The sequence below is a fragment of the Protopterus annectens genome, chromosome 10.part0, assembly GCF_019279795.1.
Source record: "Protopterus annectens isolate FY-2018-M chromosome 10.part0, PAN1.0, whole genome shotgun sequence".
Taxonomy (NCBI): domain Eukaryota; kingdom Metazoa; phylum Chordata; order Ceratodontiformes; family Protopteridae; genus Protopterus; species Protopterus annectens.
The window spans coordinates 940,414,025-940,428,068 of NC_056744.1; the positions used below are offsets into that span (position 1 = coordinate 940,414,025).

Here is a 14,044-nt window from a genome sequence, read left to right on the forward strand (position 1 = left end):
GGGCTCACATTACTTCACATCCAGCCCTGTTGTAAATATCACAGATTTCAGAATACATTTTGTCATTATAAGTGGTACCATTAGGGAATGTATAGATTCTAAGACCAAGTGGAACTATTTTGTGTTCTAAACAGCTTGTTAGATAATGATTTTCTAGTTCAAAAGATTTATATTTTAGAATGCTTTTTTTCTAGTTGAAAAATGAGTGAACGACAGTCTATAGACTCAGGACTAATTTTTGTAGGCATAAATTTTCTACTGTGTGTAAAACTTGAAAAAGGATTTACATTATTGGTCTTAATTAAGTCTGAAACAAGCCTACCATAATGTCCATCATTAGTGGCAGTCCCATCTTCAGTAATAGTTATTTCATCTGAATCCACCTCTTGATAACCAGTATTATTACATCCATTGAACTGGCTTTGAGCTCGATCTATAACAGCATACGACTGTTATAACAGATACGATCATTAAGCCTGGGAAATACTGTGGCATTAAGCAAAACCTGCCACTGGTATTCCTGGGCATTTAATTCACGTTCAACATCTAATGATCTAAGATCACGCTGAATGCCTTCAAAAAACATAAAAAATATATATATATATATTTTTTAATTCTGACAAGCAACTGAAGGTTTATACAGGGCATTTTCTCATTTTTATTTGAAATCACATAGTTGCGTTCAGAAATATATTTAAAAAGAGCCCTATTTGTCCACCCTATGTAAAATGCTTCACATGTTAAACAAGAAACTACATGAATTAAACTCACACACTTGCAATTAACATAACCAAGTGAGTCATATGTCTATTGAGTGCTAGGACAAAGAAAAGGAAGTGGCATTTGAGATAAACTTACAATAATTGCAATTATTTTATGTGTAAATCCCTTTAACAATCATCACAAGATTTCTTATAATTTTAGTATGTCCTTCTAAAATCTCTTTTACATAAAAATTCTTCTTATTAATAAAGTGGGCTGACTCCCCCACAATATCTCGTACTTGTGAGATCATTTGTCAAAATACACCAATTCTTCATAATCACACCTTTAATACTAACACTATCAAGACTGTACAATAAAACAAATTCTAGACTGCTAAAATCAGCTTGCTCCATGTGGGAAGTAACAATCCCACTATCAATATCAGTGTCCTCTTTAAAAATTACAGGTAAATATACATTGTCCCTACCATCACAACTTCATCAATACATTCTTGAATAATGCTTTCGTGATAACCCCTCAAAATGAATCTCTCTCTCTCACTTTAAAATTATCAATTCATTTTAAAAATTCTATATAATTTGTAGTCAACCTACTTACACTAAACAGCTGTCATCAAGTCCTTTTAAAAATTCTATATCATTTGTAGTCAACCTACTGACAGTCTTTTTACCACATTCTTTTTAATATATAGGGGATACATGCCATAGAATTCCAAATATGCCTTTCTAAACTCAGCTTTATTCATCTTCTTCTCAACACATACATCAAAACAGTTAATAGATTCCCTGTAAATACTGAACTGAAACTTTACAAAAATCAGTAGAACAACCTAAAAATCCTATAACACTTTCAAATCCTCTTGTGTCCTACTTCAAATGAAAAAATATCAATAAAATGAACAGATTTTAAAGAAAATGAAATAGCAGATACTGAAAAACATTAACCCCCTCCCACTGAGCTAAAACTAAGTTGGCATAGCCTGGGGTCATTAGCACTCCATAACCATTCCAGTGTCTTATTTAAAATAACATTCCTTGAAAAGAAAAAAATGTTAAATAGCACTATGTGCAAACATTCAGTTATTAAATTAGCCATTTGGTCTGAAAGCTTATTGTATGAAAATTATTTAACCCAGAGCAAATCCAATTTGTGTCACAAAGCAATATATAATCTGTCAATGTCTGCAGTCACAACACAATCATTAACAGAATACCAACTCTGAGACTGACCTACAGTGGGGAAAGGGCAAAATAACAGTCCTTGCTGAGCCACAATCTCGGATAGGTTATTGGCTTCTTTAATTCTACTGCTAAAGTCAGCTGAAGTTTTGAGTTTTGTCCTTTTGGGGTCGATCTTTCTGTATTCGAAGTTCAGCACATACAGCATTCTGTATGTATCCCACATATATGTGTGTGTGTGTGTGTGTGTGTGTGTGTGTGTGTGTGTGTGTGTGTATATATATATATATATATATATATATATATATATATATATATAGGAGACATATGTTTCGTTAAGATATGGTTTTATTTAACAGCAAAAAAGTTTGTACAGCTGATCGAAAATCAGCTATTTGAAAATTACCAACTCTGTCACTGTGCGATCGCAGTAGAGTAGGCATCAGGAAGCATGCCCTTTCCCGATTGTAATGTGATCTCAGAGTTAATTTATTTAATTAGCAGAAGGGTATAGGGGGTGCAAGGGGGGATTGCCCTCTGTAAAAATGTTTTTAATTTTTGATTTGTGGTTCAAGCATTTCATTTCAATGATTAGAGGACAAATGCTTGTTTTTTTCTATGTAAGCTGATAAGTATATATGTGTGTGTGTGTGTGTGTGTGTGTGTGTGTGTGTGTGTGTGTAGATATATGTATATATCAGCACGCACGCACACACACACACACACACACCTCAAACTAAAGCAAGCAGACCAGCTCTCAAACAACACTTTGTTTTCTAAAATATTAGTGCTTTCATCCTTCAATTCTCCAGGATTCATCAGACATAAAAACCATCATCATTCAACATATTTTGATTGTCACATGCATAAAACAACCAATCAAAATAAATCTAATGGATAGTTTTTCACTTTAAAACAATGCTTCCCTACAACTAAATGGAATAATTCAAATAAAAAGTAACAGATAAAAGCAATTTTTTTTGGAAACCAATTCCTTCAAGCTATTTATAGCAGCTTATTTATATCAGCTTCCTAGATTTTAATTCTGGTTTGATATTAATTACCTTGTTTAACCCTAGAAAAGTACAAGCCCCTAATCGTAACTAATATTGCATTTCTAAGCGATTTCACATATTTTCACTGTCACCACTTGTAGCACTTTCTACAATAAAATACAACATTTTAAATAAAATATTTAAATCCTCATGTACTAGAGTATGGGTATTGTACTGATCTTTAGTTTTGAAGGTAAAAAAATGGTCACTGATTCTAACATAAAGTTTACTTTCTGTTTTACTTGCATAAAATGCTGGACATTACTGACACCTAGCCACACATACTACACACTGAGAATTAATTTTTTTTTCATCCCAATATATGGACTAATGTCGTTAAACAATTTGCACATATCACCCTTAAATTTTCCTTTTTTTAACATTATCCATTTTTTTTTGTGGTTATAAATGTTATGGTCTGATATATATTTGAATGATAAACTCTTCTCTTTTTGTATGTGCATTTTGATGCATTTACAACTATATTCCATAACTATTGATTAGCATAAATATAATAATAATCATATTTTAACTAGGTAGGCTAACTGGACAAACAATTCCTTTTACGTGACTTATTCAAGGTCACACAGTAGGCAAATGAGAGCTGAGGGAATCAAACTCTGTACCACAGAAACTACAGCTCATAACCTCAATCTCTGCTTCAACTGCCAAAAATAATATCCATTATCTATATGTATCCAGAGGTTTACTATCAGATTTGTGATCCTAACAATTTTGAATACTAAAATAATGAGACCAGAAGGTTGCAAGCCTAGAATGCCAAGGACTACAACAGTGAACACCTGTTCGTGCCCCCTTCTGGACTCAGGTTAGTACTTGCTCCTGTGGCCTGCAGGTTGGGAGATTTGATGTTTGACATTGTTTGTTCTTGTGGTCTTTGCATTCTTGGCTTGAAACTTTCTAGTCTTGTCATTTTTGATTCAAAATTGTTACAATCTCAAATCTGATAGTAAACCTATATATATGCATATACATGTATATACATATATATTGTTATGTGTGTCATGAGTTTGGATGCAGTACACATTTATCATATGCTATTACTTCAAGTAATTTTCATCGGCGGTTACATTGGTCAAATGATATTACAGTCCGAGTGCAACAGTTTCAGACTTAATTTACTTTTAGGAGTTATCCTCAGTCTCGGCAGTTGTGTGACCGTATTAAATTTCGGATGGTATAGGGTCAAATCCCTTGTGTTGGGGTGTGTGTGTTGGGGGGTGACCCTCCCCATGCAAAAATAAAATTTGTAGTTGTTTTACATGATGTAAATGCAATGCATTGTTTACATTTGCAATCACTTCAGTTTGCCTTTTTTTGTAGATAATAATGATCGCCAAAGAACTTGTTCAACATATTTACTGTCAATCAAAGTTCACTGGCATTCTAGAGAAATACACTGATATATCTATATACACACATGCATATATATATATATATATATATATATATATATATATATATATATATATATATGGGTCAACTGCAAATGGTCAAATTCCCACAATCTTGAACTTCATATGGCTGACCCCATATGGTCGAGTTTGTGAAAGCTCGACCGGACTGAAAGGAGATCTGCATACAGCACGTAACGAGAATATTTCCCGTTACTGCACTGTAGTGCGATTTCGGAGTTGGTATATTTAAGTCGAGGGGGTGTGGGGGGCTGCAGGCTTGCCCCTGCAAAATACTGATTTTATCAGTATTTCTTTTGTTTTTGACAGTTCGGAAAACCGGCTTTCGCGATAATGCACTTTCGCGGTAGTGCAGTTTCGCTCTTATGGGTGTCGATGTTGCTTCTTCGAGATTTTGGGATTTTGAGCAAGCAACATAGACCCATATATATCTATATATATATATATATATATATATATATATATATATATATATATATACACACACACACACACACACACACACATGCGCACAATTATATGTACATATACATATAATGACAAACCAGCTTGATAAATTAAGTAATTCTCCAAAGACGGGTTTTGATTAACACAGGCCTTGATAGTAAAACTAACCTTCATCATCAGTTAGAACCCCAATGTAAGACTGCAACTGTTTAACTGTTTATTTCAGCCACTCTCAGCAATGCTGTTTTTAAGATGCAAAGCACCAACCAAGGTACTTAATGAGACTTATTTTAAAATAAATCCTACCATAAAAATATGAAGCAGCTTGTGCTGCTACTTCCTGTTTCACTCATTTGAGTTGCACTGAACAACCTTTTCTACAACCTTAACTTAGATTCTAAGGCTTAGAATATAATGAACAGCTCAGAACATAATGAACAAATTTTAGCATAGTGAACAAGAAAATTCTATCAAGACTACTATGACTGTACCATGTTTCACTATGCACTATATAATACAGTTACGGTAGGATACTGTCAAGGTAGCAAACAGCTGTCATGCAGCAAATACTGAAAAATTCACTTACTCAACTGTCCATGAAAGTTTCCGCCAAGGTGTGGGCAATAATTCACCAAGACCTAATGAAATAACAGTACATAATAACATTTAACAAATAAAATTAAGTGGGGGTGACACATAATTTAGCAAGCATACCCTTTAACTAGAAATGGTACTCCAATAATGTTTATTTCTAACATCAGATCAACACTTCCAAAGTTAATAAGGATTTTTAAAGTTTAGTCATCTGAATTTTTTTTTAATTAAAACATGTAGTCATGGTCAAAAGGAAGTTCTGAAACAGTACGGGGTGACTCTGCACTACAGCAGTTACTGATTAAGAGTTAACTGTAGATACTAAGATTACATACATAACATAATATAAAGGCAGATTTGAAAGAATAAAGTCCACTTTTGGTAACCACTAGGACTTATGCCACAGGAATTAAGAAATCCTTGGCTGAAAACATTCCCAGGCTGCCAGTCACCCCTCCAATCCCACAATATGCTACACATTCTCTCTCTCTCTCTCTCTATAGTTCTGTAGTTAGCACAAACGTTGCGGAAGAAAGAAAGAAGAAAGGTAGGAATGAAGGGAAAGAATGTTTACATCTATATATAGACCTTCATCAAATAGATCTGTTCTTGTTGTGTATACATAACTGTTATATCTGACAAGAAGAGGTCCATGTTGGATAATTGCTATGCCAGAGTCTTTAGCTAACAAAGCTCCTGGTTAGTCAATCTCCTAGACGCATACTCCTAAAAACAGCTGTCACAAAAGAAGACTAGAACCTGAAAATTATGTCCATTTTATAGTTTTTCATAAAGGTGCTCAGAAAAGACCATGTTGTTGCAGCACAGATATCTTCTTAAGAAGAATCCTGAAAAAAAATCCATGGAAATAGCCAATTTCTACAAAAGGAGTTTTGACAGCTGAACATAAGGCTCCACCTTATTTCTCCTGGCAAAATGTAAGGCAATTGGCTAAACATATGCAAAGCATGAGCTTGGTAACTTTCCATTTTAAATTTGACAGAGATAGCTGATATTCTTTCTGATTAATCCAGTTCTATTCAGAGAATGTCAGAGGTATCTGTGGACATCCATACAGTGGAGAATTCTCCTCAATTAGAGACAAGATATTAATCTAGTTTCAGGACATTTAGGCTAGATGGGTAGTTTCTCTTGCAACATTTGTCATGAAAGGTGTATTAGTTCTTTTTTTTAATTTTAACACCTTTATTGACTTATTACGTATGATACAGGCAAACATACATTTATATAAAAGAAAACAAACCATATTAACATGTTTACAGTTACAAACATTATACTTCACATATATTCTGACAATTTAAATCAATGCAGTATTTACATAAATTGTTCATTTCCTACCTTCCCATAAACTTCATTCACCATCCAAAACATTATTCTGCATGTATCGTTCCTACAACTTTCTTTTTTTTCTATGTAACTGGCTCTTACCCTTATCTAAAGATCCCATTTCCTGTCCTTGTATCTCTGTTACAATATTCACTACTTAAGATACAGTTGGGTTATAATTGGATTGTCACTTTCTCGTAATTGCTTTTTTGGCAGCCATCAGAATTAAACTTAACAAAGCCTTAATGTGTCTAGGCAATCCAGATCCTGTATCCCAGCTGAAAAAAAATAATTCCTTAGTTACAAACATTTGCTCATCCAACATTTCTGACAGAGAACTCTGTATGTAATATTTAAAGTCTGACAACTCTTTATACTCCCCGAACATGTTCCCATTTACTTCTTTCTTCACAATCATACCTCCAACATTTGCCATTTGCCAGAGGAAAAAATCTTTTGAGTCTGCTTGAGGTATAAACATACTTATGAAAACACTTCCAAGCAAAAGTCCTAAATCTTCTTGACTTTGTTGCATATTTGAAGACCAGGCATATGTCCTCCAATTGTTTTCTTGTGAATTACTTATCCAATCTCTCATCCCATTCTTTTCTAACCTCCTCTGACTGATTCCTGTAGTTATCATGCAATACTTTAAATGACCTATTAATCATCTCTCTTTTTAGCAGCAGCTTTGTTTCTAGATTCAACTAAAAGCTGCACCAGAGCAGATCTTTACTTAGGATTCCTCTAAATCTTTCTCTTTGTCTACACTCTGATATCAATCCCTGATAAGGAAGGCAGTTTCTAGCCTGTAGTCCAAATGTTTTACTGGACTCTTCCCATTCTAATACCTTTCCATCTCTAGTTATTTGCTCTCAATACCTTGGGGTTCCTTTGCCAATTTTCTCCAGTAAATTCTACCCCTCTTTTGCCTAATCTCTGTACCTCTAATTACAGCCATCCCTATAAGCCACATTATCATGTTGGCTTAGTTCTTAGAATACTTTCTGCTGCTTTAAGAATATAATATGTTGCATGGCTGCTGTTATTCTCCTTAAGAATTTGTATCCAAATACCACTTTCTCCTTATTTCTTGAATTTACCCATTTCATCAACATCCTTTTCCACTTTGAATTATATTCTTATGTTTGTGTTATGTAAATGAGCCTTAACTTCAAATCAGATAATCCTAAATAACGTTGTTCTGTTTGAAGCATCAACTTATCCCACTTGACCCTAGCCCTCCCCTACTTCCCCCGAATAAAATCTTTCAATTCTTTATTAATTACTATCTACAACTTCTCCTTTGGTTAAGAAAAAATATGCTGGTACATAAAACTAAAGGGACTAAAAACATTTTCAGTGCTTGTATCTTGCTATCCATACCCATAAACAAAAGCTTCCAGTTTCTCACTTTTTGTATTATCTTTTGCTTAGTCTCTTAACACATATCATTAGCTGCTACAACAAAATCCTTTTTATACTCATAACTATTTAATTTTATTGTGCCTTCATAAATATGGGTACTGCTGAACCAATTTATTTGTGGGTATGTAATCTAAAGCTAAAGCCTTCGTTTTATTTTCATTTAACTTGCATCCTGAAGATGCCTGAAACTGCCTTAGAATGTTCCAAATCACTGAGATGTCTTTTTCTGGTTTTATCAGTTACAAAATAATATTGTCTACAAATAAAAACAACTTTTCTTGATTACCATGCCAATTATATCCTTGAATTTCTGAGTCCCTTATTTTCTTTGCCAATGTCTCTAAATATAATGCAAATAACAAAGGGAAAAAAGGCACCCATGCCTAAGTCATCTGTTCAGACACAACTTATCAGAGAGGAACCCTCCCACTTTAATTTTTGCCTCCGATCCCTCATACATCCTCCTAAATACCTTATTGTTGTATCAGGGAATGCAAATGCTTCCACTGCCCTACTCATAAAATCCCAGCTTACATTTTGAATGCTTTCTTTGCATCAAGACCCACCAACAACAGCAGTATTTTATTACATTCTGCTTCCCTCTGTATCATCATCATTCTACGAATGTTGTCAAATGTTTGCCTCCCCTCACAAAACCACATTGATCCATATCTGTCTATTTTATACCTTTGCCATTCTTTTAGCTGTTATGGACATAAACACTTTATAATCATGGCCTAAAATTGAAATGGGTCTATATGGCTTTTTGTACTGTCTTTCAATATGACAGCTATCACAGCTTTCTTCAAGGATACTGATGATTCCTGTCCTTTTAAAATACTGTTAAACAAAACCTTCCAGATCTTTATCACTTTCTTACCTCATAGCTTCCAAACGTCCACAGGAATACCATCTATTCCTAGAGACTTTCCTGCAGATTGACTATATCTCACCAGGTTTATTTCATCTCCTCCTGTATTAGCTGTTAATTGTTGAGCCTTATCTACCTCTAATCTTGAGTCTTCCACACATATTTCTATTTGTGCATTTTCTTTATTTCCACATTTCCATGACTTATACAAATTTTCATAAACTTTCTGAAGTATTTCTAATATCTTTACAAGATTTCTACTTATTTTTTCTTGTGACAGGCTTCCTAAGTTTCACAATAACAATTTCTACATTCTGTTGCCTAAGTAATTGTGCTAAAAGTTTTTGTGCTCTGGAGTTATCAAAAACAAAATAAAACAAAACGAAAACAGTTACTTAACAAGAATCTTTATAAACTCTTGCATATTATCCATATACTTCCTTATTTTCTCTTTAGCACTCTGCATTTGCTCATCTTCTTTTTAATTCTTATTACTTCTTAAACATATATTTTTCTTTTATTTCTATCCTATTTTTAAACTCTACTTTCATTTTATCCCACTCACTAGCTATAACTTCTGAAGAATTTGCTATTCTTCCTAATAACTCTCAAATAATCTCCACTATCTATTTCTTAAATTCCTCTCTTTTTAAAAGGTAGGTGGGGAAGTGCCAGTGTCTCATTTTTATTTCATTATTCTGCATTTTTACCTTAGTTGTTATTGACATATACATTTAAATAGTTATTGGATGTGTGTGTCAAATCTTTTGATTAAATGCACATGTTCCTATGAAATGTCATTTCTGTCTAGTCTGGCCCAGTAACTGTACCTTGGGAAATAATATCTAAACTCAGATCTCTGAGTTCCTACTACTGAATTCAAGTCTTCCATATCAAATATTTTCATAACTGTCTTCAGAAATATACCCCCTTTTTGCTATAGTTTCCCTTCTAGGTCCCCCACATACATCTCATTTTTGCAAATTAAGTTCCAGTCCCCACTGTAAGTAATATTCTCTCTTGAAACCTGATTATTTCTCACAAAAAGTTCCATAATAGCAGTTTTAGGTGAAGTTCAAATACAATGCCAGTGTAAGTCTCCTTCCTTGCCATTAGACCCTTACTACCACAAATCTACCCAATATTACCCCCCCCCCTTCAATCACTATTGGAGCTCCTCTAGCAATTAGTAAAGGTGCTTCACTTTTCCTTTGTCCCTGATATTCTGCTGAATATCCATACTGAAATCCTTTCATTACCAAATTCATGTACACATTTCTTTCCAAATGTGTCTCTTGTAGCATTTTTATTTGCATCCTGCATTTCTTAACATAATTCAGTAGTTACAACTGTTTTGTCTATACCTGTGAGGTAATTCATATTCCAAAACAATATGGACAATATAACCATTATAATAAGAAGTTAATATTCTCACATGACAGCTTTTTAAATGTTTATTTCCAGCTTTTGTGTTACATGCACCCACTAATGTTTGGCAAGTTGATCCTTTATACAGCTGTTTGTTGTCATTTCCATTTGAATCTATGTCATATTTTACAAAACTTTTTGTTTTAATGAAAACCATAAAAAAAAAAAACAGACCCCCCAGAACTCCCTTAGAACCTTTTATCTTTAAATGCACAAAACTATGCACATCTTCATATAATAAAGCTTAATCCTCCTGATAAAAACAATTGTTCCAAATTGACAGCTGCACCCACCATCATTACCTAACCTAAAATCAAGGTTATCCATGCCAATACATATCACAGCCAGTGTTCCTACTTACTCTATTTGCTGTCTGTTGTTGTCTTATCTTTCTTCCCCTCCCAGATATGAAAAAAACAGCTTATATGCTTTTAGAAGACATTAACTTTTAGCCTTAAGAAAAAAAGTGCACTGTCTAGCTTTAAATAAAACTAAATTATACACTGCTCTAGTAAATGCACTGAAGAATTTAGGTCGCACAATAGCTGCTCTCTCTTATTCACTTTCAATAATTTCAAACTTTATTTTGTTACTAAGCTTTTTGCATTTGTATTTTTTAATTTTATGTTTCTCTCAGGAAACAATGTGCAGATGTCTCAAAATTTATTGCAGTCACATGTAGTCAGCTTGTTTCCATGGGAACATAAGACCAGAACATACAGCTGCCCTCAGTTGCAGACTTCTGAACTGACACCGTGTATTTATTTACTGAAGGAAAACTAGTCATTACATTCACAGTGGTCTTTTTTATTTACAGTCAGCTGTCTTAGACTGAAAACTTGTTTTTAGATTAAACAAGGCCATTAATCCATTCAGCTGTGCAAAAGTAAAATAAAACATCTCAGCTCTACATATATTATAATCAATGCACTTTTGCACCCTGTCCCCAACCCCAACAGTCCAACATTACAGCCTATTAACATAAACATGCTTTTGTTCAGCCTTTCTTCTCTTTTTGCATTGTAATGCCTACATTTCATAAAACAAAGAAAGAAAAAAATACTTGTTTACTTTAGTATCTTTACCACATACAACCACTGAAAATGATTTACTATATAATACGCAATTTGTTTCATGAAATGTTTTATACAAATGTTAAGAACAAAACTTTTTTTTACTTAGTTACTTTTTCTTTTTTTCCATTTAGTGTCCTTCAAAACATTAATGACATGAAGTATGGTATATGCCTTTCAGTCCCCCACAAGATTAATAAAGTCAAAACTCCAGTCTTTCTTACCCAATTTTTCTTGTAAGGTCATATTTCACAAATGTGATTGATGGTTTATAGTCTCATATCTATTCACTAATTTAAGTGTTGCTGGTCTTCTTCCTGTTCATCTCCATCTCCCAATTCCAGACTCTGGTTCAAGTTCAAGGTACTCTGTATTCTAGTCAATTCCTGTTCTTGTTTCTGTCTTTCAAGCATTTTTCTTTGGAACATAGGAAAATGTTTTACTGGCAAAGTCTCTCTATGAGTTTTACTATCAGAAAATAAGAAGCAGAGTTTCCTTCTGTATGACAACTCTCTTTTTGTTGCACAGCCTTTTGTATTTTCTCCTTAACCTTTTTTGCATCACAAAAATGACTCTGATCTTCCAGGAAAAATAATCTGAAGACCGCAGGGTGCAGAAGCTTGAATCACACACCTGCCTCTTGGCATTCCCTGTTTTCTGGGATAAATTTGCTTTTCTTCTGCCTGGCTTACAGTGGATAATCATGTTTCACAAACACTTTACTGTCTCCAATTTTTAATACTGTTCCCTTCTGCCACAGTTTTGTCAAGCTCAACTCTTTCTGCTCATATGACTGTGTCTTTACTAATAAATGGCTTGGCTGCTTTATCATGGTCAGGTTTGGAACATATACATGATGTGCCCTTTCAGTTAACAAATCCTACTGTGGAATACTAATCCAGTTACTTATTTGTGCTTTCATAAAGTTAATACAGTCTGTTCCTTCCAATTTCTCTGGTATGACAGAAAATCTTAGGTTTTCTCTGTGTGCTCTTTCCTCTAAGTCTACCATTTTTTTAAACCACTCTTCTTGAACAGTGTGACACTCCGCCAGCCTTTTCCTCATTTTGACCTCTGATTTTTGCAGTTTTATCAGTTCATCTGAATAGATGTTTGAAACTTCTTCTATTTTCAGCAGCCTTTTGTTATTTGAACTGATATACTCCAACATTTCACTTATTTTAATCAGCTTTGATCAACATTTTATTTTTCCTCTATATTACTGGTCTACTGGAAGCCCTCTCTTGTACCAAAGCTGGAACTTGAACTGCTTTTTGCTGAACAATTGTAGGATTCTTCTCAGTCAGTGTTTTATCTTTACTTTTTATAGTTGATTTTCTTTCAGGCTCTCTAGGTTTCTTCTTTGCAGGCATCCAAGCAGTGTACTCACTAGCCAGTAACTGAATTTTCTTGAAACTGGCAAACTTAATGCCCTTTATCTATCAGTTTCTTTTTCTCACTGGGATAGCTGAAATTAAGCTGTTGATCAGTGTGCAGTCATCTTGGAAAGTCCAAAGATGTATTACTTCTGAACAACACCCTTTATTTGTAGAAAACCAAGTAAGTAGGTTTGACAGAGTACAACAGCCCTAATATTCTCCTGGCAGAAATAATATACCAACTTCAAAGTCTGATAAAGCTGCAGACTTGATGGAAAGAAGCCTAAGCATTTTAAGCATAAATTAAATCTCCAGGGGAAGCCCTAAATCTTTAGTGAGGATGAAAGTGGAACCCCCCCCCAAAAAAAAAGGCTTTAAGCAGGTCTCAACAGAAACTAAGGAGGCAGACTAGATGGAAGTTGGAAATGGCCATCAAGTGGCATTATACTGACTTCACTCTTAATCGAAACATTATTTTAGATAGCAGAGAACTCTAGAAATTATGGCAGTAAAATGATTAAGATTTTTACATGCTGCCATACAGTCAAGTAAGTCAGTTTGTCCCAGCAAATCTACAGCGCAGAAGTTATTTGGTCAAAGATAATTAGGGAAACTACCATGTCAGTCAAAAAAAACAGCATATTTAATATCACTGAAACTGGAGCAGCCTTTGCAGTTAGTTTCAGCATACAGAGATGCAGAAGACTTGCCTGAATGGTGAAACACAATGGTCTTGGACAGCAACAGTCTAAGAGGTCTGTAATTTAAGTAAAGGAAAGGACTGTAGAAAGGGAACCAGGTTTACTTACATCAAAAGGAAAGGTATGAAAATAACATTTGCCCTATGCAGTCTCACTTTCGGAATGAACATCTTTGTGTAAGTAAGTGGGTAAAAAGGGGAGGGGAGGCCTCTAGATTGGAGGTAAGACAAAGTACCTCTCACTAGACATTTTATGGTGGGATCAGTGAGAAATAGTTGTTGCACTTGGTGTTGTCTAGACAGGCAAAGAGGTCCCATACTGGGTGGCCTCGGATATGAAACAACCTTGTGACCACTGTCTGAGCTGAGACATTTACTCAGC

General features: G+C 34.3%; 1 protein-coding gene across 4 annotated transcripts in view; it reads right to left on the reverse strand.

Annotated features, from left to right (window-relative positions):
* The window catches only part of LOC122813408 (interferon-induced protein 44-like), a 708,358-nt gene that overhangs the window by 467,381 nt on the left and 226,933 nt on the right, over window positions 1-14,044 (reverse strand). For 3 of the 4 annotated variants that reach the window (XM_044085717.1, XM_044085716.1, XM_044085718.1), the window contains one exon: window positions 5,429-5,480. The exons of the other annotated variant lie outside the window; for it this stretch is intronic. In XM_044085717.1, the coding sequence (XP_043941652.1) occupies window positions 5,429-5,480 (52 nt within the window). The remainder of the gene's footprint in view (window positions 1-5,428; window positions 5,481-14,044) is intronic. 4 annotated transcript variants of the gene reach the window in all.